Genomic DNA, 26878 nt, shown 5'->3' with positions numbered 1-26878 from the left:
TGAACGGACGACAAACGTTTCTTCTCTCTCTCCCCCCCCCAATCCTTGGCTCCAGCGCTCCCTACGCAGTAGCAACAGCGGCGACGGCAGGTTGCATTCGGGAGCCGCTGCCTCCCTTCCGCTGTGGATGCGTGAGGTTTCGCGTATGCGGGCGGCAGCTCTTTTCTGCCGGCCACCGCCAGCCCTGAACTCGGGGCTCCTGCTGCTGCTGCTGTTGCTACTGCTGTGGGAAGCAAGGGCGCTCGCCCGCCCGCCCGCCCGGCTCGCCTTCCCGCCGCCCTGCCCGGTGCGGACGCTGCCCTCGCCTCTTCTTCTTCTTCTTCCTCCTCGCGCCGCCTCCTTGCCCGCCGTGCTGTGGCGCCTTCTTGAACGTCGGGGAGCCCGTCCTCCCCCGCCGCTCCTCTTCCCTATGGGGATCCGCGAGTTCCCCAACGGCACGACGAGGGGCAAAGCCGTGGCGATGTGAGTGCCGGCGCCGGGCATCGGGTGCGGGGAGAGGGGCGGGCGGGCGAGTGGGGAAGGCTGGGCTGGGTTGGGGGCGCGCGGGCGCGAGAAGCGGGACAACACCTGCTCTCTTTTTTTGCAGCAGAGGCAGCGCCGTTTGCTCGGCTTGTGCCCGCGCGCGCGCCAAGAAGAAGACCCCCCCCCCTCCGGGCAGGGGAGAGACGACCCGCCGCCGCCGCCCCCCGGGTCCCTGCGCTGCCGGAGCCGTCGCCGCCCTGGGCTCCAAGGGCCGGGCCTCGAAAGTTTTCAGCCCCTGCCCCCACTTTTCTCTCCTGCGTGCGGGGAGGAAGGAGGGAGGGAGGGAGGGAGAGGATGGTTTTGGCGGGCAAGGACTTAAAGTTCGCCTGAAGCCTTCCTGCCGTCCTTCGTTCCTTCCTCACTCTCTCGCCGGGCAAGGCGTGGAAGTGGAGCGCCTCGACTCTCCTCTGACTCGCTCGCTCTTTTTTCTTCCCCGCAACATCTCGGGATGCATTGAGGGATCTCAGGACTTTGTTCTGGCGGGCTCTGAAGAGGTGGCTTTCTGTGGTGTGTGTGTGTGGTTTATGTTTGTGTGTGTGTATGTATGTGTGGAGTGCTTATGTATTAGGAAGCATGAAGTCAGCTTTTCCTTTATGTCGACTGCCCTCCTCAGTTTCCCCCTTCTCCATGTGTGCACCCCCCCTCTCTGTGTGTGTGTGTTTTTTCTTGCATTATTATATTATGATTAGTAATACCTTGTGAGGATTATGTTCTGGAGAGGTCTTGTATTCATAACATCCTTGTTTGTCTTTCCCTTCCCCCCCCGAACTGCTTTTCCACCCCCACCCCCATTTTTAGTGGCATGAGGAGGTCTCCAGATGTCAGCCCCCGGAGGCTGTCAGACATCAGCCCTCAGCTCCGGCAGCTAAAGTATCTTGTGGTGGATGAGGCCATTAAAGAGGATTTGAAATGGTCCCGATCCATGGAAGACCTCACCGGCGGCGCTTCCGTCGGGCTCACTTCCATCGAGGAAAGGATCCTGAGGATTACTGGCTATTACGGCTATCAGCCCTGGGCTGCCAGCTACAAAAGTAAGTCTCTGGTTTATCCCCCCCCCCCCCCGTCTCTTCCTCCTTCACGGCAGCCGGTGCCACTGCCCACCCGCAGCTACAGCCACCATTCTCTTCATACACCTCTCCCCCTCCCCCACCCCCTCCCCACACTCAACTTTCTGTCAGCAAGGAATCAGCCTGCTCTCTGGCTGTCTGAAGCGTGCAGAGGGGAAGGGCTTAGAAGACGGTACTGTGGAGTTAATTAACCCTGTTCGACTTCTCCTAGATCATGAGGATTGAAATTTGTATTTTGTGTGATCCAAGTAGATTAGATATTACCCTTTGGTTAATTTGCTGCTTTCTGCAATTCTCTTTCCATCTCTCCTTCTTTCTGATTATTTGTTGAAAGCCATATTTCTTCTAGTTCATATTTCAGTCTGAGAGTGGAGTGGACTGTTAGCAAGAGGGATATGCTCTATTTTATTTTTTTGAGTACATATTGCACGTTAGTGTTTCAGAACATTGTGACAGTTTGATGAGCTGAATATGATTTTATATAAGACTTCATCAGTTGAACTTTCTGGATGTCTGTAAAAGTAGTGATTTATTATATAAAAATAATTCTTCAGATTGGGAAAAGGATTTCAGCTTAGTGCCCAAGCTCTGATCAAATGCAAATTTTGTGAATGGTCACTGTGGCACAAAGCCTGTTTAAGGGAGAAGCTGTTACTTTGAGTGGTGAGTGAAGTTTGCATGTTCAGAGCAAGCAATTAGTCCTTGATTATAATGCAGGAAAATGTCTTACAGCTTGGAGATTTAATAAATTGCTTTCATGTTCTAGACTGCTTCATCAGATACTGTATTAATCTAAGGAAAGTGGTATCTTGGTAGTTTAGCTTTGATTATGTTAATTTTAGTAATAAAATACAGCAATTTTGTTTTTCAATACCATAGGAAAAACAGTGATCAGGTCTGTTAATGAAATGATTTCTGATGTCATAGTCTAATTGGATGTAAATTTGTTACAATACATTATATACTGTAAATAGAGGATTAAAATTATTATAACTAGTACTTGAGTATGTATATCAGCCATTATAATTTCAAACACTGGTTCATTTTTCTGTTTCTAAAGTTTGATGAAAATATCTTCCTGAAATATCAGAGCACTAGTGATGGCAGACAGTATTCATTTTTTGAAAGAAAGCATGTAGCATACTGAAGGACAGTCTTTTCTCAGGTTTGGAACTCATGTATGATGCCACATTCCAAGTTTTGAGCTTTGTGTACCTGCACAGATTGCAGCAATGACCACATACATCATACATGTCCAGAAGAAACCACATTCACACTTTTGTTTTTCTTTTCCTCTACATATTGGATCAGGAGATGACATGAGGCCAGGAGATGAACCTGGATATTTTGAATATTCCATAATGATGAACCTTGTTTGTTCAAGAGCTCATCCCATCAGCTCAGAAAAATGCATCCAGGCATTTACTCAAATTAAATATTTAAAAAGTATTTATTCATTTCCATGGAAAAATGACCTGTGGAGTGCCACAGGTTTGTGTTTTGATCCCTGCATGAAGTCATAGCTGAGATAGTCTGAGGCTTTGGAGTGAAGTCATTAATATGCTGATAACATTTCTGTTTTTCTGTTGTGATCCAGGAGCAAAAGGTCCCTCCTGGGCCAATGTCTGGCAGTTACAATGGACTGGAGGAGAATTCATAGTTTAAAACTGGATGCAGAGAAAGCATAAATGATCACAGTTGAAAAAGCTATTTTTGATGAGATTTGCTGTCTTGTAATTGAGCAAATATGTATCTATGGGTGCTGTTTGGATTAGTCGGTATTTTTAGAATGCATTCTTGGTTACCGCTTTCACCTGTTGGCTTCAGTAGAAGGAACAGCTGCTACACCCATACCTGAAGCACAGGGATCTTGCAAGGATTACTCATGCTTCTGAAACATTTTTTGATTACTATAACATGCTTTATTTGGAACTGTGTTTTACTAGCTGCCCATCTGTCTTCCAGAGAGGGGCAATAGAAACAGATTAGGCATATGCCATGAGTTCTTAGTCTCAATAAAGAGGAGCCAGTCTTAGTTTGGTGGAAGCACATCTGGGAGATATTTGAAATAAGCAGCCAGAACTATGGATTATCAGGCAGAGAGTCTATATCCATTAGTACTATAATGACAACAGCAACTACTGCATTCACTCTCTTCCTCCTTCTGCTCTTCCTTCATGTTTTTATCCCACTTTTCCTCAAGAAGCTCCGAGTGATTCAGATTACTTTTCTCCTCACTTCTGTCTCACCAAAACCCTGAGATGTACATTAGGCTGGAAGTGAGTGACTGCCCCATGATCACCCAGTGAGTTTCATGCCTAAGTGGTGACTTCAGCACTGATCTCCTAAGTCCCAATCTAGCAGTTTAATCACACACTTCTCTGTCTCCCACTTAAAAGTTACAGGTTAGAAAAACAAGAGGGGTCAAAGGCAGGTCCTTCAGTACCTTGGACAGATCCCACAAGAGAGATGATTGTAAAAAGAGCAGGTTCCTGACCTAGCATTTATCTGACATCTTATCTGAACTCTTTTCAGGACCTGGAGACTGCAGATGTCTCACCCATCTCCTGTCAAATGAAAGAATATATTAAACAATAGAAATTGTGTTGAAATAAATGTTGTTTTTCCACAGAACAAGTGCATCCTTGTTTATATCTGTGTGCAAAAAAAAAGGCCTCTAAATGGTCCTCTCTCTTTTTGATATGGAAGTAATTTCTAGACATTTCTAAAGCTTTTTTGGTGATGCCAGGGAGAGGGTAGGGTGAGCATTGAGGGAATTGTCCCCAAGGCACATCAAAGCTGCCATTTTGGTTCTTCAACTGGATTATCTGGCTCTCTCCTTGCAGGAAAATTTAGATTCCTTAAACAAAGAAGACCTCTGTCCTTGAGCTTGGTGTTTTGTTCCTTCTCCATTGAACTGTGCTCTGTGATCATATACTGATTTGGTACACAGTCCCTTTGAAGGGGTACAAACACTGGTTCCTTGATGGAGATTTTAGTTTGAGCATTTTATGTTTGCCAGTCTTCGAGTGCTGTTTGCTAGGCTTGGATACAGTGTGAGTTTCCAAATTCAGTTCTTTTATGAGTGATACTTCTGCCTTAGCTAGCCATTCTATACTTCAGACAGTGAACAAGTTATTTCATTTATTGTTTGTTTGTTTATTATATACTTATTATGGCATCTGCAATGTTACTAGATTATTTTATTCATCAGAAATAATGAAAAGTGATGATGACATCAAAAGCTATAACGTTTAGGTGCTAAATATGCCTGCCAGTTTACTTGGAACTTCAGGAAAGGCTGCCTTCCATTAGGCACCGGTTATTACTTTTCTGTCTAGTGCTGCATGGAGCATAATTCCCTAAGAGATGGAACTGTAATACAGAACTCAGCCCTGGAAAAAAAAAACATCTGAAGCTTTGCTTTTTGTTTCTTGGGAAGAAATTCGACCCCCCCCCCAAAAGCTTTTAATAATGTTGTGTTTATTGGCATAGCTTCTCCACTCGAATATCCAACAATTACTTCATTTTATATTCTATATTTTGAGATGTTTATATTGTGTACTATCTTTAGTTTTCTTCTGAGAACAGCAAGCTAAATATATTCCTATTAAAATCTAAAATTTTGATGGTTTAAAGGGCTGATTTCTGAGTTGGATCTTATAGCAGTACCCACAAATTGAAGACATACCACAACAAGGATGGAAAAGATAGGTTCTTAATGTAAAAGTTTTTTAAAGCATTCATTATCAACAATTTCATTTGTAGAACATGCCTTTCCTGTTTTGATAAAATATTACAAGTCCTGGACTTTCTGATTCAGATTGTCTTGATATGTGGATACCTTTGTTATTTGACCAAAAAGCAGTTTATAGTAACAAAATAAGGGAGATTTCATGTCTGTTCATTGTGAGGTGTTTTTTTTTTTACATTTGTTTGCATAGTATCTGCAGTTTATTAAAAATGTTACTTAAAGATGTAAGAGGAAATATATCTTCTTAAGTGAAGTATTGGGAGTTTTTGCTTTGTTGGCAACAACTGGCAAATCTATGTACATCTTGGGTAATTACTAGCTTGCGGACTCTGTTCATTCAGCTTTGAAATAAGCAGTAACTTGTTTTATGAATAGCTGTATTGTTGTTAAGAGAAACTTCTTTATTGGTGTTTCTGCTGGATTGGGCCTTATAAGAAGAACAGCTTTTGAGGTAGATATTAACGCTCCTTTCTGACATGATGACTAATAGGCCAATTGACTTCATGTTGAGCAACTGTGTGTAGTCTTGCTGAAATAAGAAAGGTCATGTCCATGGTTCAGTTAGAACCTGTTTAATACGATATAAGAATTGCCTTTGAAAAACTAATTGTAACCAGAGCTTAATTGCAACTTGAACTCTCCACAAAAAAAGTAATCATGTTTGTTATACCCAGAGAAGAATTTGTAACCATATGTAATCCTTTGTTGGAATTTTCCACTCTGTATTTTGGTTTTGGTTTGCTGTACATGCAAAATGTTTATTTTGAATATTATTTTTTTGAGAAAGATAAGTGATAATGTTATATTACCTGTGTGATGGTAAGTTTTAAAAGCATTTGATCAAAACCATTTTGGGGGAAAAAAATAAAAATATTATTTGGGGCATTTGGATAGAAGCCAGTACATTTGAAACAACTCTGCATATGAAAATATATGATTCCTTTTGCATATCCTTTCAATGAAACAGAAATAATTATTCCCGCTTAATTGCAACCACTAGAATTGCCATGAAGAAATTTGCACTGGAAGGAGCACTGTTGTTGACTTTGATGTACATAGAACACAGCTGAAAGAAGGGGAGCACAAGGGAAGAAAGATAATTGGGAGCAGCTGGTATTATAGGCTGATTTTGTGCAAATTATTACCCACTACGCTAGTTTGAGTTTTTGGGAGGGAATTACAGTATTTGTTGCCCAAGATAATATAAGTGTGGCATGCTGCTGTGTCCATTTCCTTTGACATTGGCTTGGGCTGTAATGAACTCAATTTTTGAATTTGGCCTACATAAGTGATAACATATGTGACTTATTTAAATGGATCTAAGCCATCTGCTTCCAGGATTTGTCAGACTTTTACAGAAGGTTTTTAAAAAATTCATTGCTCTAGTAGTCAAAAAGTGAAAATTATTCCTGTAGTATGAACAAATGACAAGTTTTTACTTGTTTTTAAAACTGCAATAATTTCAGTAAAGCTTGTAAAGGGTTTATGTGTCTTTGAGTACTTACTGTGAATTAGGACTTCTCAAAATCAATTCAATTACCAATTTAAAATGTTCAAAATCAGGGGCCTAACCTTCATCTGGGCAGATTTTTAAAAGTTGCCTTGAGTGACTTCTGGGGTACTTTCTGATCCTATGGGGATTTAGATGTATTGCAGTGTATGGCAATGCCCTACATCCGCAGAAGCTCTTGTGGATGCCGAAACAAAAATATTTGATAGCACTCAAACACCCAGAACCTGGAAAGTCATGTCCACATGAGCTGGAACATGTGAACATTTGTTTCAAGCAACTAATATTCATTACCCTTCATATTTATTTTTATTAGTTTAGTATTTATTTATTTATTCTTGCAGAAAGGTTAGCCAACACAAATTTTTCAAACTACTTTTACTACTACTATTATTTCTTATTCAAAACAATAAAATCTTTGTTTGAAAAATCTCCATTAGGAAACCAACATAGGTCCTGAAAGGACACAATAGTTTCTCTATTTATATCAAGAATTATGTGGCAAAGAATGCTTTCTGTGAGGAGCAGTTCAAAGATTTCTAGTGCCGTTTCTTCTGTGCCTCATTCTTTGGCCTTGGGCACTGCAGAATTGTTTCTTGGTGTCCTTCATTGAACTGTCTGTGAATGTGTGGACCAGGTCCTTTCACCATGGCCTCTCACCACACCAGTATCTCCACTTGGTCGTTCTAAGCTACCCTCCTCCTGCCTGTACTCCTTCTGACCTTTGGATGGCCACAGGACCCATTCTTTCTGTGTGTACCTGGAAGCAATATTTTCTGTCACTGTCTATTTGTTTTTTCAGCTATTTGGAATCTGCCAAAACATTAAACTGTAACATGTCTAAGAGAATAATTATGAAAATGATGTGAGGAATTATAATGTGGTCTTACTTTACAGGCAGTTAGTTATTTCCTTGTGAAAATATTTTCATGTTATGCATTGAGGCCTAGAAACACATTTTCATTGAGAGTAGTAATTCCATTAATATTGTATTTTAAAGTTAAATCCAGTCCTACGGGACAGGGGAACAATCCTTTAACATCTAGTGCTGGGAACCACATAGATTCTCCGTCTGCCATCTGTAGGAAAGTAGTCTGTAGGCCAGCTGCTACTGACCTGTCTAAGAATTTTGATAGCTGCTGGCTGTGGAGAAATGCAAAAGCTAATGTTTTGGGGGCTTTTCAATGTGCTACCCAGGAACATTCAGACAGTAGGTAAAATTCAGTAACTTTTCTACTAGTGTTCTGTTGTTCCAATAGCTGTTGCTCTGAGAAACTTCCTTAGCTGTATTAGTATAGTACACATAAAATTAATAATTTTTTAAAAAATAGCTTGTTGTGCAAGCAAGTAAATATTTAGAGTGAGGCCCGGCTAATCCAATGTTATTGCCAAAATTAAAATCACAACTAAAAATATTTCCGAGGTTGGAGAATACAGGTGTCTATATTGAATTGATTTAGATTGCAGGTGGAAAGAGAGTCATTTTAGACCACGTCTTTCTGACCAAGTGAACTTAATACCTGAAGAGAATGCTCACATATGGGCTATCTTTTCACCTTCTTTTATTAGGTATTACATTGCCAATACAAAAAGCAGCCTGATTTTATAACAGGTATAAATGCATCTTTATTCCTTTACAGTAAAACAACATCCAGTTTTGAAGACTTTTAAAGTGTAGCAGAATGTTATGGTTGATATCTTCTTTCCCCCAGGAAAAAGGGAAGTGTGAAGACAATCCAATTAGTTTATTAAAACTGTAAAACTTCATTTAGTCTTTTGGAGATGGAATAAATGCTTAATTTGAGGATTTTTTAAAATTAATTCCAGTGAGCACTCAGGGTTGATACCTTTAGAATGGATAGGTTTGTTCTCCTTGCAGTCCAGGGGACTCTCAAGAATCTCCTCCAGCACCACAATTCAAAAGCATCAATTCTTTGGCGGTCAGTCTTCTTTATGGTCCTGCTCTCACTTCCATACTGGAGAAACCATAGCTTTGACTATGCAGACCTTTGTCAGCAAGGTGATGTCTCTGCTTTTTAAGATGCTGTCTAGGTTTGTCATTGCTCTCCTCCCAAGAAGCACGTGTCTTTTAACTTTGCGGCTGCTGTCACCATCTGCAGTGATCATGGAGCCCAAGAGAGTAAAATCTGTCACTACCTCCATATTTTCCCGTTCTATTTGCCAGGAGGTGATAGGACCAGTGGCCATGATCTTAGGGTGTGTTTTTTTATGTTGAGCTTTGGACCAATTTTTGCACTCTCCTCTTTCACCCTCATTAAGAGGTTCTTTAATTCCTCCTCACTTTCTGCCATCAGAGTGGTATCATCTGCATATCAGAGGTTGTTGATATTTCTTCTGACAATCTTAAATCCATTTTAGGATTCCTCCAGTCCAGCCTTTCACATGATGTATTCTGCATATAAGTTAAATAAGCAGGGAGACAATATACAGCCTTGTCGTAATCCTTTGCCAATTTTGAACCAATCAGTTGTTCCATATCCAGTTCCAACTGTTGCTTCCTGTCCCACATATAGATTTCTCAGGAGGTAGATAAGGTGGTCAGGCACTCCCATTTCTTTAAGGACTTGCCATAGTTTGTTGTGGTCCACACAGTCAAAGGCTTTTGCATAGTCAATGAAGCAGAAGTAGATATTTTTCTGGAACTCTCTGGCTTTCTCCATAATCCAGCACATGTTAGCAATTTGGTCTCTAATTCCTCTGCCCCTTCGAAATCCACCTTGTACTTCTGTTATTTCTCAGTCCACATACTGATGAAGCCTACCTTGGAGGATTTTGAGCATAACCTTGCTAGCGTGTGAAATGAGTGCAACTGTACGGTAGGTGGAGCATTCTTTGGCATTGCCCTTCTTTGGGATTGGGATGTAGATTGATCTTTTCCAGTCCTCTGGCCACTGTTGAGTTTTCCAAACTTGCTGGCATATTGAGTGTAGCACCTTAACAGCATCATATTTTAAGATTTTAAATAGTTCAACTGGAATGCCATCACCCCCAGTGGCCTTGTTGTTAGCCATGCTTTCGAAGGCCCGCTTGACTTCCCTCTCTAGGATGTCTGGCTCAAGGTCAGCAGCCACACTATCTGGGTTGTCTGGGACATCCAGATCTTTCTGGTATCATTCCTCTGTGCATTCTTGATGTCTTCTTGATGTCTTCTGCTTCTGTTACGTCCCTACCATTTTTGTCTTTTGTCATGTCCATCTTTGCATGAGATGTTCCTTTAATATCTCCAATTTTCTTGAACACATCTCTGGTTTTCCCCTTTTTATTATTTTCCTCTATTTCTTTGCATTGTTCAATTAAGAAAGCCCTCTTGTCCCTCTTTGCTGTTCTTTGGAAGTCTGCATTCAATTTTCTGCAACTTTCCCTATCTCCCTTGCATTTGGTTTCCCTTCCCTTCTCTGCTATTTGTAAGGCCCCGTTGGACAGCCACTTTGCTTTCTTGCATTTCCTTTTCTTTGGGATGGTTTTTGTTGCTGCCTCCTGTAGAATGTTACGGGCATCCATCCATAGTTCTTTAGGCACTCTGTCCACCAAATCTAGTTCCTTAAATCTGTTCTTCACTTCCACTGTGTATTCATAAGGGATTTGGTTTAGATTATACCTGACTAGCCCAGTGGTTTTTCCTACTTGCTTCAGTTTAAGCTTGAGTTTTGCTATAAGAAGCTGATGATCAGAGCCACAATCAGTTCCAGGTCTTGTTTTTGCTGACTAAATAGAGCTTCTCCATCTTTGGCTGCAGAGAACATAATCAATCTGATTTCAGTATTGCCAGTCTGGTGATGTCCATGTGTAGAGTCGCCTCTTGTGTTGTTGGAAAAGAGTGTTTGTGCTGACTAGCTTGTTCTCTTGACAAAACTCTATTAGCCTTTGCCCTGCTTCATTTTGAACTCCAAGGCCAAACTTACCTGTTGTTCTTTTTATCTCTTGACTCCCTACTTTAGCATTCCAGTCCCCTAAAATGAGAAGAACATCTTTCTTTGGTGTCAGTTCTAGAAGGTGTTGTAAATCTTCATAAAATTGTTCAATTTCAGTCTCCTCAGCATTGGTGGTTGGTGCATAAACCTGGATTACTGTGATGTTGAAAGGTCTGCCTTAGATTTGTATTGAAATCATTCTATCATTTTTGAGATTGTATCCCAGTACAGCTTTTCCCATTCTTTTGTTGACTATGAGGGCTACTCCATTTCTTCTACGGGATTCTTGCCCGCAATGGTAGATATGATAATCTTCTGAATTGAATTCGCCCATTCTCCCTCCATTTTAGTTCACTGACATCCAGGATGTCTATGTTTATTCTTTCCCTCTCCTGTTTGACCACATCCAGCTTCAAGGTTCATAGATCTTACATTCCATGTTCCTATGCAGTATTTTTCTTTGCAGCATCGGACATTCCTTTCACTTCCAGGCACGTCCACAGCTGAGCATCCTTTGGGCTTTCATTAGCTCTGGAGCTACTTGTCCTCCGCTCTTCCTTAGTAGCATGTTGGATGCCTTCCGACCTGAGGGGCTGATCTTCCAGCATCATATCTTTCAGCCTTTTGTTTCTGCCCATGGAGTTTTCTTGGTAAAGAAACAGGAGTGGCTTGCCAGTTCCTGCTCCAGGTGGATCACATTTAGTCAGAACTCTCCACTATGACCTGTCCGTCTTGGGTGTCTTTGCGTGGCATAGCCCATAGCTTCTTCGTCACAACAAGGCAGCAATCCGTGAAGGAGCAGCTATCCATGAAGGAGAGCAATCCCTGATTTCGTAGAAAACACCAAAAAGGCTTCAACAATAACAAGATTTATTGAAACAGGGACAGGGAAACACATACAATAAAAGGAGCTTCTTTCTGGATACTTCACTTCCCATAAGTGTCCTTTCGAGTCTAAGAGTCCCTCAAGTAGTGTTACCAGTGCAGTTTCTTTTTCCTCTCTTCGCAACAGGTGGAGTCTTGGTGTCCAGTGCCTCAACTTCCACAAAAGGGAGGGTTTATATGCCCACACTGTAGACAGCAATGGCAGTCCCAGTTCTGTCTAGTACAGTGGTGTCGAACTGCGGCCCTCCAGATGTTCTTGGCCTTCAACTCCCAGAAATCCTGGCCAGCAGAGGTGGTGGTGAAGGCTTCTGGGAGTTGAAGTCCAAGAACATCTGGAGGGCCACAGTTCGACACCACTGGTCTAGTAGATCATTGTCCCTCAGCTGGGGATTGTTTTTCAGCTCTTCCTCCAGCCTCTTAGTTGGGTTGTAGCTGATTTACGGGCCTGGGCTTCCTACTGCCAAAATCTCTGCTCCCAGCATTCCCTTTCTCCCTAGTAACTGGGCATGGGGAAAGACTTACAATTAAGGTATCTCTCAGCCTCTTCCTAGTCCAGGGGCCTTCTTTGTACACATACTCATGGTCCCCTGAGGGCTCTGGTTTTTCTGGGGACTTTACCTCCACTTGGTAGCCTTCGTCTCAGGCATCTCCCCAGTCCCCCTCCTCCACTATTATGTCTGAAAGGCAATTGCTCATCTGTTCTGCTTTTTCTCTGTCTCCATCCTCCTGATCACCCTTTCCTCCCTCTAGATCCTGCTACAGTGGACCCTCTACTTAAGGAATTAATCCGTATTGGAATGGTGGCTGCAAGTCGAAAAGTCTGTAAGTCGAATCTCCATTGACCTACAATGCACTGAAAACCGATTAATCCCATAACTGGCAGTTTTTATTCTATTTTTGTTCCATTTTGGTTTTTTTCTGGTCTGTAAGTCGATTCTCCGGCTGCAAATCGAATCTAAATTTTGCAGCCAGAGAAGTCTGTAACTCGAAAAGTCTGTAAGTCGAGCTGTGTGTAAGTCGAGGGTCCACTGTATATATTGCCTGGCTCCCAGGGCCCAGTTGCCCCCTCCTCCCCCTAGTTCCCCCACCCAGGTCTTCTTCTGATGTTACCTCGCCTCTGACATCAGTGAGGGATCTAGATTCTCAGTCCTTGGGTTCTCTATCTCTGGGTTTCTCAGTTACCTATTCAGCCAAAACTCTTCCCAGTCTCTTGGGGAGCTGGTGGTCTCAAATTTCACTGGCTCAAGGGGAAAGTGAAGATGGCCGACCCACTATGGTCTCCAGTGGTGTCTTCCCCCTCACATTTTAACGTATTCAAGTTTTATGATGAATCTACTTTTAGGTAATTTTTAAAGATTTCTGCCTTATTATAATAGATCTCAACAGCACTTGTTCTTAAAGCTCTTTGGAGAAAGTAAATGTCACTGAAATTTCTACAAGTAATATTGAATCACTAAGTTATACTATAGTATTGCTATTATTCTCGTAATTTTATTTAACATTAGCCTAGTTCTTGTAGTGTTTTTTTAAAAAAAACAGTAGTTAATGAAAGAGACCTAATTAATGTAATGACTGAAATACATAAGCAGCTGAACTGAAATTGCAAGATATGATAGAATGCTGCACAACAATGTAAGGCTGATATAAGATGAGATGGCAAAACTAGCAGGTATTTTAAATGTACTTTTATATTGGAGGCAAATTTTCACTGGAGATGACAGCTCTTGAGAAAAGTAGGGATGGTGGGGATAATAATGAAGATCACAGATTCTGGGGAAGGACCTTGCCTGTTTCCTTTCATATGGCAAATCATGCAAACTCAAAACACCATTCCACACCCATAATGGCAGTGGGGATAAAAGCTCCCTTCTGTGAAATTCTGAGAGAATTAGAGTATTTTATAATTAGAGTATTACCATTAGAGTATTTTCTAATGGGAAACCAGGCTTTTTTTTAGTGCATATTTGACCATCAAGATCAACATGAAAATATATGGTGGTATCTAAACAAAGAAGCTACATGGATGAGTAGCAAAACATTTCAGCCTAATAAGAAAGTCCAGCTGCCATGACTCACCTTCCAGATAAGATTTTACCTAGGTGCAATGTTTTTCACAAGCTGTGGATAAGTGCCGCTGAACACAGTGAGATTTATTTTTGAGTAAAACTGTACAGTATTGTGCTTTTAGAGAAAGCTCATCTGTACTGAAGATAAAATATTGGTTGAAATTCTGTTGTCTAGCATACTAAATCGCACTGGAGTAGACTTGGTGAATTAAATGGGGATTTAATGAGAGAACTCCTTGGAAAGTGCCATTGATTCAAGTAGGCCTAGTTTATCTGCAATTTAGCCGCCCAGAGTGGTCAGAAGACCAGATGGACGGGGTATAAATCAAATAAATAAATAAATAAATAAATAAATAAAATAAATTACTGTACTAAAGTGAGTCACAGTTAGAACCAATGGAATTTAGGAAGGAGCTGATTCACCAAATCCCCATTGATTCAATGGGCCTAATCTAAATTGTTTAAAAGATGTGTAAGTTAAAGTTTCTTGGACCTTGGTACATACACAAAGAAATCACTTCAGCTTTGCTTTAAAAGTAGCAAGGAACAACATGTGTAAAAAGAAAGAAAAATTGTATTCTGTGCCCAATAAGACTGGTTACATAGGCCTTATATTGAGCAAGTGTGTTAATGAAAAAGAAGGCACTTAAATTATGTCACTGCATGACAAGAAGGCTCTGTATTTCAATAAAGAGTTGGAAACACATATACAAATACACCTTTATACACAATAATTATTTTAAATATTTTTTTAATGAGGGGAAATCATTAGTTACTTTTAAAAACACCAACAGTGACTAGTATATCAGGGAAAGAACCCCAACAGGGATTAACTCCATTGGGGACATTGTGGGTGTAACTAATTACAGCTAAAATAAGTTTTTGCTCTTTATTTTTTGATATATTTACTGGTTGAAATCCTGTTATGTCTCTCTGCATGCACAACAAGAATGATATCTGCAGCAGCAGAAAATTGTCATGATTAAAGGCCTCTTTGGCAATTTCAGGTGCATGTGACTGTATTGCATTGTGTATGAGATTCATGTTCCTCAAAATCTCCAAAAGAATCCTCTAACTGCAGACAACTTGTCACGGCTGCTGATGTCATTCACAGTATGGATGTGAATCTGCACAACATGATTTCAGCCATTATGCATTAAAAAGTCAACTGCTTTCCAACTAAAATCATATATAAAATCATATATGTCTCATTGAACATAGTAGTTTTGAGTAATCAAACCTGTATACACTTTCCCTATAAATAAACATATTAAGTAGGTGAATGCCAGTCAAGGAAAACTAAGCTTGTCTGTTGTGAAATGACAAAGTAAAGACTAAACTGTGAATATGTTTGGAGCAAATTCCAAAGGGGGTCAAAGGCAGGAAAGGTTTATTGTGTGTGCAGTGCTTTCATCTCTATTTATTTTATTAATAACAAAGTTCAGCATGAATCTCCACAGGATTCAGGTTATTGAACAGTCAGGTTGAGTTTATTATCATCAAACAAATTTGCAGTGGGGATTGTGGAAGCAAATAGTATAATGACATGGGCTTGCTAGTTATGTTACATTACTCATATGGATGTTGCAGTAGCAATGGGGCTCACATAAATCCACATATGGTTGTTATTATGTGGGTCATTGTAGAAACCCAGAGAAACCCTTCTTTCCAAGAGATTGAAACAGTCTCAGTTGCTTTCTGATTGTCATAACTAATATTTTGGCTGCCGTATAACCAACTGAACTGTCCAAAGTTCAAATGCAATTTCTTTGTTTATCTGTGGAAATTAAGAACAAATGTACTATTGGTTGGGGTCTGGATGAAAGAATAAAGTGCAAAAAAGGATGGAGGCTGTGTATTTAGTTCCAATTAAGTAGAAAAGAAGGAGGGCTAAAACATAATAGTTGAAAATGTATTGTATTAAATTATTTTAAGATTCAATTGGAGCCATAAAATTTAAAGTCTAGTACTTGTATTTTTAAAAAGCATAGACAGAATAAGAATGTGCAGAATATCATCAATTCATTATAGAGGTAAAGGTAAAGGTTCCCTTTGACATTTAATCCATTCATGTCCGACTGGCGAAAATGCCAACACATGACATCACTCCTGTCTGTCCATCATGAAAGCTCCAAAGGGAGGAGCCAATGATAGGGCAGGAGGGGCGGGGTCAAAGGAGACAGTTGGGGGGAAAAGATGACAGTTAAGAGTTAGAGAGAGAAGGAAGATGACAGTTAGGAGTTAGAGAGAAACAGAAGATAGATAATGATTTGGAGAGGGAGAGTTAGGAGAGGGAATTGAGAAGGTTCATACATTGAATAGTTGGAATGATAAAGGGAATAGGGAAAGAGCTATAAGTAATAGAGAATAGATAATTAGTAAAAGTATATTGTTCTTCAGAATAAAAGTACCATCAAACCAATGTATAAACAAATCCTATTTAATGAACGATGATGAACATCTGTGATTTACCCATTGTGATTTACTTGACAATAATTTAAATTTAAACCTCTTATTCTCAAACTCAAAAGTTCAATAAACCTGTTATACTTGGCAGCACACGTGTCTGAAATACATAATTGGTATAAGGTGAATAATACCTGGTGGCAGCGTGTAAAGTGGAAACGCATCCAGAGGGTGAACCTATGTTTAAGGGAGATTAAACAGGGGCACTGGGTGGCCACGACAAAGTGGTGGCAGTGAGAAGAGAAAATGACATGAGCCTTTGTGAGGGCAAAATAAGCAGGGGCCACAAGGCCAAACGCCACAGTAAAGGTTCCCTTTGACATTTAGTCCATTCGTGTCCAACTGTAGGGCACGGTGCTGATCCCCGTTTCCAAGCCATAGAGCTAGCGTTTGTCCGAAGACAGTTTCCGTGGTCACGTGGCCAGCATGACTAGACATGGAAAGCCATTACCTTCCCACCGTGGTGGTACCTATGTATCTGCTCACATTTTTACATGCTTTTGAACTGCTAGGTTGGCAGGAGCTGGGACAAGCGACGGGAGCTCACTCTGTTGCGTGGATTCGATATTGTAACGGCTGGTCTTCTGACCTTGCAGCACGGAGGCTTCTGCAGTATAACCCACAGCACCACCATGTCCCTTCACGCTCTCACTAATCATGAAAATGGAGCACGCCTTCAAATGGTAATGTCTTCAAGGAAAATGTGAAGGGGGTTCCCTTTTCATTTTAAAAATTAAGCAGATGTTTTAGATATAGACATTGGTTTTTTTTAAATTATTATTATTATTATTAATTTGGATTACAAACTACCCCACACCCTCCCCCCTTTGAGGACAAGGGTTCAGACCTCGATATAGATCAACTTTCCCAAATTTCAGAGAGCATTAAAGCATAAACAAACACAGCTGAGGGAAAAACAAAAAATACGAAGAAAAAGAAAAAAAAACAACACAGTTCACCAACCACATTATCCTATCTTCATATCTGACCCTGGGCCCAAACATATATTAAGTTCCAGCTTTGTTTTGCATAAGATATAGACATTGTTTTCAGTGAGTTAAAGATTTCATTATCACGAATCTATTTTCCAATATTGAAAAGACGGCATCAGGATGGTTGACATACTTTTCTGATGATTTATCAATAGGTTTTGAAAGAAGTAATTGTAGCCTTTTTATTGTAAAATGGGAGCTGTTGACTCTTTTAAATACAAATGTTCATGCTGCATCTCTTTGATTTTTTTTATTATTTGTTTTTGGTTTTATGTCTTACTTTCCTATTTCACTCCTCCAAGGAACATAGAGACTAACACAGTTTACATGAAAAATAGATGGGACCAATACATCCTGACTGCCCAAAGCCTTTGAAAAACCATTCTGTACACAAGTGGCAACATTAGCACTGGTTTTCCCAGTGAACAGATTTTTAAGTGAGGCTGTGTCATATCATCAGATATGCTGGAGAGTCTCCATTCTATTGTATTTGATTGTGGATCTCTAATTTAATCAAATATCTATAGCAGCACTATCAAAAGATTATAGTTCATTGTTTTTTGGGGAAGGGGATTCCCATTTGGAGCAGCGAAAGTTACCTGGACTTCAAGGGATTCTTGCAGCAAGAAAAGTTCCTGAGATGCTGCGAGAAAGAGGACAGGGAGGACAGCAATCATGTCAGTGTCCCGTCCTCTCTCCTGGATGACACAACAGAGATACCCATCTCCAGCTCCCCCACAGAGCTTGGAGAGACTTTGATTGAGTCTTGTCGTTTTGAAAGACCAAAGAGTTTTGGAACACCTGAAAGCTTGGGAAATGACTGATGGGGAAAGAGGAGCTAGAGGAGATTAAGAGATAAAAAGAGGAGAAAAGGCAGGGAGAGGAAATGAGAGGAAAAGAAGGAAACTGAGTCTGTGATGGAGGCTTGGGTGACAGAAATGAGGGAGAGGGCTGGATTAGTTTCTTCAGAAGATGTGGAGTGGGTAATAAAAGAGGATCTGTGGACTGGGGATCTGGCCCAGTTGAGGGTAACCAAGGAGGAGACAACAACCCCTTCCCAAACCCTCCTTTTGGGGAGAGAAAGGTGAGAACATAAGAAGAAAATGGGGAGAGAGGGGAGGAGGTACTCAGTCTATGGAGGGTCCACGGGGACCACCTCAGGAAATCAACAATTTGACCCCACCCATTGAGGGAAAAGGAGGAAAGGATAAAGAAAGGGGATTGGAAATGGGCCAAATATCCCTGTTACAATAACTTTTGTTTAGCTGGACATTGTCATCCACCTCAACATCCCAAGGAAATTCTAGCTGGGGATTACAGTGGGAAATAGTGACTGCAGAATTGTGAGATTAAACCATGGTTACAAGATATTGAGAATGAACTGTTGGAAGTTGTTATTTAAAGGTTTCCTTCAAAGTTAATAAAAACTGTTGAATTGAAAACCACCTGTCTCCTATCATGAATGAAATTCCCCAGCTAAAGGGTCTGGAAGAGACAGGAGGGGATCACAGATGGATATCTTTTTCTTGCAAGTCCCTGCAGTGAAACACAAGTAGGTCGGCAGATGTTTTGAGAGGCCAGCTGCCTTTTCTACATGCAATAATTATTCTTTGGAGAACTGCTGTGTATAACAGTGTAGCAATACTGCAGAGAAGAATAATGGTGGTCACAAGAAGGTCGCCTGATTATCATCAGGGTTGCCAGGAGAGTTAGGTAGCCACTACAGGGACTCTTTGTTAGCAACACAAGACGTTCAGTACTGAGGCACTAGTTATGTTGCCTTGAAGCATATGGTATATCCAAGGACAGTGGGGGGGGGAATTCTTGGAGATACTAGACAATTCAGAGGGAAGGAGAGATGTTTGTGAAACTAGAAAGGTTTTTCATAAAATGCAAGTGGGGTGGAGTGTGAGCATATAAGTGAGAGATTAGAAATGTGTGAATGATATGGTGAAATTGTTCAGTTCTTGGTCCTAAGTGAAATAATAGAAAAAAGTTGATTGGCCCAATCATGGATTTCCCACATCATATGTAGTTTGGTCTTTATAGACAGGATAGTTGTTTTTTCTTCATTGAGAATGTTTTGTAATCCTGGCCTCCAGATTTACTGTTTTTCCCCCCTTGTCCTAATTGCCACTTTCTTTTCAAGGTGAAAGAAAAAGCCAGTAACTGTACAGAGCAGCTACTTTCTGCATGGTACATTAAGTTTCCTTTCCCCATCTAGTTGCTTTAAATTGGCATTTTCATGTAGTCCCAGCAGTTGAAAAATTCATGTTCAAGACACAGTTATTTCAAAATCCAGTTGGCTTTCTTTCTTTCTTTCTTTCTTTCTTTCTTTCTTTCTTTTTCTTTCTTTCTTTCTTTCTTTCTTTCTTTCTTTCTTTCTTTCTTTCTTTCTTTCTTTCTTTCTTTCTTTCTTTCTTTCTTTCTTTCTTGGGCTAGGCTTGTTTGATAGAAAATCAAATCAAATTAGGATATATAAGGGGTTTTTTTGGTTGGTTTTTTTGTTTTGGTTTTTGTTTTTTGTTTTTGATCAGAGTGGGTGATCTCAGCAGGACTGAGGGCCACTTATCAGATTTGCCTGTGGTCTCACAACTTCACACCCCAAAAAAAGGGAACTGAAGGGAATGATAAGAGCAAAGAATGTGCATTTTTATAATTACAGTGGAACCTCTACTTACCAATTTACGAACAGCTCCCACTGCAAAATTTTGCTTCTACCTGTGGCCGGCTTCAAGAAATGAATGAAAAAGGCAGGGGAAAAGGGTGGGAAATTCAAACCGTTGGTGGCGAAGAGGCTGCTTCTTTGTAGCTCTTTTGCCCCAATGGTTAGGAAAAGGGAAGTTCAGCCTCCCAGGCTTCCAGCACTGCTGCTACCGCCACCGGGAGGCAAGCCGCCGGACCATCCCGGCTGGGCTCAGCCTCCTGGGCTTCCAGCGCCACTGCTGCAGGCTTTCCTGGGGTTCACCCCAATCGCCACCCTTCTCCGCTGTAGTGTGGCTTCTCCACTGCCATGGAAGGCTTTCCCAGAGTTAACTGCAAGAACTGCTTTCTCTGCCACCATCCACTGCCAGGCCAGGGTTTCCACGCCACCAACACAGGCTTTCCCAGGCTAGGTAGACTGGCCCTACCAAGGGAAGCCCTCTCCTGGTAGGGCCGGTTTACGAGTCCGGGAAAGCTTGTGTTGGCAGTGCAGAAACCGTGACCCGGCAGCAGATGGCAGTGGAGAAAGGCGGCGATTGGGGCAAGCCCCAGGAAAGCCTCCCATGGTGGCAGAGAAGCCGCACAGCAGGGGAGAAAGGTGGCACTTGCGGCGAACCCTGGGAAAGCCTGCGGTGGTGGTGGAGAAACCCTGGCCCGGCAGTGGCAGTTGGAGCTCAGGAGACCTGCTGCTTTTAGAAACTGTTTTGGGTGAGTTTTGCAGGGTGAGATTTGGCTGGTGGGGTTATGTTTCTTTTTTTATTTGTTTCATTTTTTGCAGCCCCAGGGGCTTGCTGTATTTTATTGTTTAATTTTTGGGGGAGGGGGTATTTTTTTTCTTCAGCCAGAACAGATTAATCGGTTTTCAGTGTATTCCTATGGGAACGAACGTTTTCTGGAACGGATTAAATTCATAAGTAGAGGTACCACTGTACTAATAGTGTTAATATTTGTAAAGGCTGCTAGAGCAGGTATTTGTTAACAAAGAACAGATTTAATATTGAAAAGTTGTTATTGTTTGCTGACAAAGTCCGTTCATGCTGTCTAATGGCGCAAGAAATAAAATTTGTTTTTTAAAAAATTTGAGGATGGGAACCCCAGTAATTTTGAGGCTCTAAAAACATGGTTAAAGTGTTAAAATGTTAAAAGAGTTGTAAGGTTTTTTTCAGCTTCCAAATATATTGAGTGAGAAGTACAAGTTTTGGATTTTCTAATCAAGATTCAGATTTAGACCTAAATTGAATCAATCTGCTTTCTAAATCACTGAATTAGTGTTTGAACCCAATCTTGTAGTCATTGCACATCACTAGTGGGAAAGGTATCTAAGAACCAGACTACAGATAAGCTGTCACTAGAAATGGGAATTTCTGAAGTACTGAAAACATTTGATTCTCACAACAGGAGGTTTTCATACCTCCTGCAGTTTGCAAATTAGTTTGCTCTGCTTTGAGCAGGGTTGTTGAGGACACAACATTTTGGAGATCTCTGATTCATAGGGTCACCATAAGTCAGAGGTGACTTGATGGCAATTGAGAGGTATGCACAGGTTTTGTCAGCAGGTGCGATTGTTTAGTCATGAAGACCTGCCAGAACTGGGTCTCTGATACAACTTTTAGCTTGTTATGGCAGGCTGTCTGTAACATAGTTTGGCCTTAAGAATTCAGATCAGATGGAACACTCAAAGAACAACCAATCAGATGCCTTGGACTTGTCCAGGGTATTGAACAAGCTGTCTCCAGCCACCCTTCTGGATTCAACATTTCAGTGCACAGTGCTAGTCCTTGCTGGGTAGCATATGCTTGCTCTCTTCTGGAAATGACTTAAAATTGCTTTCTCCATTCCCCTTTAGTGGCAAATGTATTCTAAACAGCAGCCACTCCTAGATATAGACTTTTTGGCAAAGTAAAATATAATACTTCACTGAATCTGATACAATGTCACCTAGATATTTCACATATATTTTAACTTAAGTCGCATTTTCAAGTCACAGAAGGACAGTTTACAGGTTTTAATAATTAAAATAGCTGGTAGGTTTTTTTAAAAATGCCTTTCTTAATGTGAACAGTAGCAACATAACCAATCTGCAGCAGCATGTGAAATGCTCTAAATTTTAATGTAAACAATTATACACAGACTTTGTTTTTTTTAAAAAAAATTGAGCAAAAATATCTATCCGTGTCTCAATCTGAGGCAGCCTTCCATAAACAAGTTCCTTTAGATGTTATGACCCCAACCAGTCTTGCCAGTGGTCAACTACTATTGGAAATATCTGGAAGACAGGTGACCTGTAGCTTGTTAAGATAGCAAACTGGTTTTTATCGTTACTCAAAAGGCAGCAGGATGAACAAATTATAATGGAAAACATCAAATCATTACAGAAAATTAGCACCTTTAAGGTGTCTGAAACTAATGAGATACAGTATTTCGATATTTCTATCCCGATAAGAGAAGCCCCCAAGCCCAGATGTGAGAATTGGAGAGCTTATATGTAAATAACAACAAAGCTATAATAGACTTGTAGAACAGAAAGAATTGCAGCTGGGGGAATGGCATGCTTACTTCACGGGCAAGGAAATATGGTGTTGTTTGTATAGTTAAAAGGGTTCAGAAACCAATAAATTAGAAATCTAAAAAGAAACAAACTCCTCCATATACCAACCTATCTTAAAATTACTGATTACTGGCAACATGAATCTTTTACAGAGTTACAGACATGACGGAGTGCGTGGCCCCCAGATGATTTAAGAGGAACATGCAAACCCTCCCTCTCTGGTTATTTCCAGTTTCTACTCTATGAAGGTTTGGCCCAGTGTCTTGAAATACTGAATCTTCTCTGGTCAGATCCTCTGATTAATATGTGATTCCCCCCCTCCCAAACAAATAGCAGCCAGAATCTAATGGCTGATTTGTGGATTTGTAAATGAAACTGCATAAATTGTAGTACTAATTTGCTTCTAATTGGTGTGGTGTTGGTTACATTCCCAGTTGTGTGCCTAATTGCATAACTTGGCATGAGCCCAGGAACACAATGAGCACCTTGTTAATCAGCAGCAGTTTGCCATCACAACTTCATGTCCTTTCACTTTCAGAAACATAAATTAGCAGTTGAATTCAAATTATATTTTATTATTGTTTCAAATGGTTCAAATTGTTATAGTGCTGTTTGGGTACTGAGAGAGTGCTTGCATGTTTCTTTAATAATACTTGAATATAATCTCATTTCCTGCATGGTTTATATCCACCTTTTAAAAAATACAACATAACATAATTATATTTTCTGCTGCTATAAAAAGCAATCATATGGCACATGTCCATCTCTGTTGTATGTTACAATCTAGGCATTGATCTCAAATGAAAACTACAGAATTTAATTTTACAATTATTGTAAAGAGAAACTGCGCAGTAACTAACTCACCTTGACTTTGGCTGATGTTGTTGTTTAGTTTTTAAGTCATGTCTGACTCTTCATGACCCCACAGACCAGAATGTGCCAGGCCCTCCTGTCTTCCACTGCCTCTCAGAGTTTGGTAAAATTCATGTTGGTAGCTTCAATAACACTGTCCACCCTCATCCTCTGTCATCCTCTTCTCCTCTTGCCTTCACACTTTCCCAACATCATGGTCTTTTCCAGGGAGTCTTCTCTTCTCATCAGATGGCCAAAGTATTGGAGCCTCAGCTTCAGGATCTGTCCTTCCAATGAGCACTCAGGGTTGATTTCCTTCAAAATGGATAGGTTTGTTCTCTTTGCAGTCCAGGGGACTATCAATATTTATTTATTTATTTATTTATTTATTTGTTTGTTTGTTTGTTTGTTTGTTTGTTTATTTATTTATTTATTTATTTATTTATTTATTTATTTATTTATTGTATTTATACCCCGCCTATGTAGTCATTTCGACCACTCTAGGCGGCTTACAACATAAGGATAACAAGTTCTAAAAAAATTTATAACAATTAATTAATTAAATGATTCTATAAGATGGAAAAAATACAAAATAAATCAAATAAAGAGGAAAAAAAGGAAAGAGGACAGGAATTAACTGGAAGGGAAGGCCTGCCTATACATCCATGTTTTTAGTTGGTTGTTAAAAGTACCCAGCGAGGATGCAGCACGAATCTCCGGAGGTAGGTTATTCCAGAGACAAGGAGCCACCACCGAGAAAGCCCGGTTTCTAATTCTTTCTTTCCGGGCCTCCCTCAGCGTCAGGCTCCTCAGCCTCACCTCCTGGCTCGCGCGGGTGACACGGGTAGAACTAGTTGGGAGTAAGCGTTCCGCCAAGTATTGAGGTCCTAAACCGTTTAGGGCTTTATATGTAAGCATTAACACTTTGAAGTCAATGCGGAAATGGATGGGCAGCCAGTGCAGCATGGCCAGAGTAGGAGAGATATGTTGGTATTTTCTCACTCCAGTAAGGAGTCTGGCCGCCGCATTCTGCACCACTTGAAGTTTCCGCATCAGCTTCAAAGGAAGCCCCACGTAGAGCGCGTTACAGTAGTCTAATCTAGAAATTACGAGCGCAAGTACTAAGGTAGTGAGCGCCCCCGTGTCTAGGTAAGGTCGCAGCCGGGCAATCCACCAAAGGTGGAAAAAGGCGGTGCGGACTACCGAAGCCAGCTGCATTACCATGGTGAGCATCGGGTCCAGGTGTACCCCCAGGATGCAGACCCCACTCTCCGCGGCCAGGGCCACCCCCCCCCGAACATGAGGGAGTTTCCCAAGCCACTATCCACAGGGCCACCCACCCTCAGAACTTCCGTCTTGTCCAGGTTCAGCCTCAGCCCGTTCTCATGCATCCACTGCTGTACGGCCCCCAGGCAGTGCTGGAGGGAAAGGACGGCATCACCTGCAGTTGGTGAAAAGGAAATATAGAGCTGGGTGTCATCAGCATATTGATGGCACGATGCTCCACATCCCCTGATGACCGCACCCAGCAGCCTCATATAGATGTTAAACAGCATTGGGGAGATGATCGACCCCTGAGTAACCCCACAATTGAGACTCCATGGGGCCGAAATATTCTCCCCAAGCTACACTCTCTGGGGGCGGTCCTCCAAGAAGGAATGGAGCCAGGCTAGAGCCAAGCCACTGATACCCAACTCAGAGAGCCTCCCGAGGAGGACACTGTGGTCGACGGTATCGAAGGCCGCTGAGATGTCGAGGAGGACCAACAAAGAAATTTTACCGCTGTCGGCCTCCCTCAACAAGTCATTCTTGTTCTCCTCCAGCACCACAATTCAAAAGCATCAGTTCTTCAGTAGCCAGCCTTCTTTATGCTCATGCTCTCACTTCCATACATCGCTACTGGAAAAACCATAGCTTTGACTATATGAACCTTTGTTGTCAAGGTGATGTCTCTGCTTTTTAAGATGCTGTCTAGGTTTGTCATTGCTCTCCTCCCAAGAAGCAGGCATCTTTTAATTTCGTGGCTGCTGTCACCACCTGTAGTGATCATGGAGCCCAAGAAGGTAAAATCTGTCACTGCCTCCATATCTTCCCCTTCTATTTGCCAGGAGGTGATGGGACCAGTGGCCATAATCTTAGTTTTTTCGATGTTGAGCTTTGGACCATTTTTGGCACTCTCCTCTTTCACCCTCATTACGAGGTTCTTTAATTCCTCCTCACTTTCTGCCATCAGAGTGGTATCATCTGCATATCTGAGGTTGCTGATATTTCTTACAGCAATCTTAATTCCTATTTGGGATTCCTCCTGTCCAGGCTTTTGCACGATGTATTCGGCATATAAATAAGCAGGGAGACAATACACAGCCTTGTTGTACTCCTTTCCCAATTTTGAACCAATCAGTTGTTCCATATCCAGTTCTAACTCTTGCTTCCTGTCCCACATATAGATTTCTCAGGAGACAGATAAGGTAGCCAGGCACTCCCATTTCTTCAAGAACTTGCCCTAGTTTGCTGTGGTCCACACAGTCAAAGGCTTTTGTGTAGTCAATGAAGCAGAAGTTGACTGCTTTCCTGGAACTCTCTGTCTTTCTCCATAATCCAGCGCATGTTAGCAATTTGGTCTCTAGACCAAATTGGCTATTGTATTGGCTGACACAGACCAATAAATAAGATTTTAGAGCATTAGACAAAAATGCTCTAGATCAGTAGTTCCCTACCTTGTTTCCCCACATGTTCTTGGACTACAACTCCTGGAAATCTTTAGCAACACAGTTAGTGGTGAAGGCTTCTGGGAATTTTAGTACAAGAACATCGGGGGATCTAAGGTTAGGAACCGCTTGTCTAGATTCAGCTTTCAAGGAACATTATATAAGGTCATTAACTTGTGGTTCTTCACATATTGTCGAATTACAGCACTTTAGCCAGCATAGCTAGCAGTGAGGGTTGAAGGGAGCTCAATATCTGGAGGCTCAATAATTGTCCATCCTAGTGAAGAAGACAATAATAACTCCATAATTGTGAAGCAGCCACTGCACATGCTTCTTTAAGTGCTTTCAAACTAAGTGCCTTCAACTAGATCTAGGACATAAGTAGTGTAGTCAGTAATGCAAGAAACAATGTTCTTGGATGTATTCTGGTGCATTTGCCTAAATGCATGGACATGCAACTAACAGCAGCAGTGTCTGTTGCAACTCGCAGTCAACACTGGCAGATCTCAAGCTGTTTTGTAAAGAAGAACTTGGAAAGCAGCTTACAACAGAGGGGAGTGACTTCTGTTCAGGAGAGTTAAACATGCATGTTGTATTGGTTTGATTTGAAGATTATTGAAGCACACAATGGTCTTTTATGGAAATGCAACCCATTTCTGCACCTCTGCATTGTACAAACATCCCACATTGTTCCAGACACAGTTTGATGAATGCGTTATAAATTTGCAGTGACTTAGATTTGGATTCAGTCTCCAAGCAAAACTTCCAAGTTTCCCTGGCAACTCTTTTTGTCTGAAGATTTTATCAACTTTAGCCTGATCTTATTGTGAATGTTATTCTCAAAAAGAAAATAGTTTAAAGTTATGGTGAAGC

General features: G+C 41.2%; 1 protein-coding gene across 3 annotated transcripts in view; it reads left to right on the top strand.

Moving 5' to 3' along the window:
• Positions 1-363: 363 nt before the first annotated feature.
• Positions 364-26878, top strand: part of SLC35F3 (solute carrier family 35 member F3) — a 166722-nt gene continuing 140207 nt past the window's right edge. The window contains exons 1-2 of one of the 3 annotated variants that reach the window (XM_072993347.2): positions 364-462; positions 1321-1553. In XM_072993347.2, the coding sequence (XP_072849448.1) occupies positions 410-462; positions 1321-1553 (286 nt within the window). In that variant the 5' untranslated portion in view covers positions 364-409. Of the gene's footprint in view, positions 463-850; positions 1030-1320; positions 1554-26878 lie in introns of those variants that run through there. The other 2 variants (XM_072993356.2, XM_072993364.2) reach the window with 2 other exon arrangements.

This window comes from Pogona vitticeps, chromosome 1, assembly GCF_051106095.1.
Source record: "Pogona vitticeps strain Pit_001003342236 chromosome 1, PviZW2.1, whole genome shotgun sequence".
Taxonomy (NCBI): domain Eukaryota; kingdom Metazoa; phylum Chordata; class Lepidosauria; order Squamata; family Agamidae; genus Pogona; species Pogona vitticeps.
This window is presented reverse-complemented; position numbering and strand designations above follow the sequence as displayed.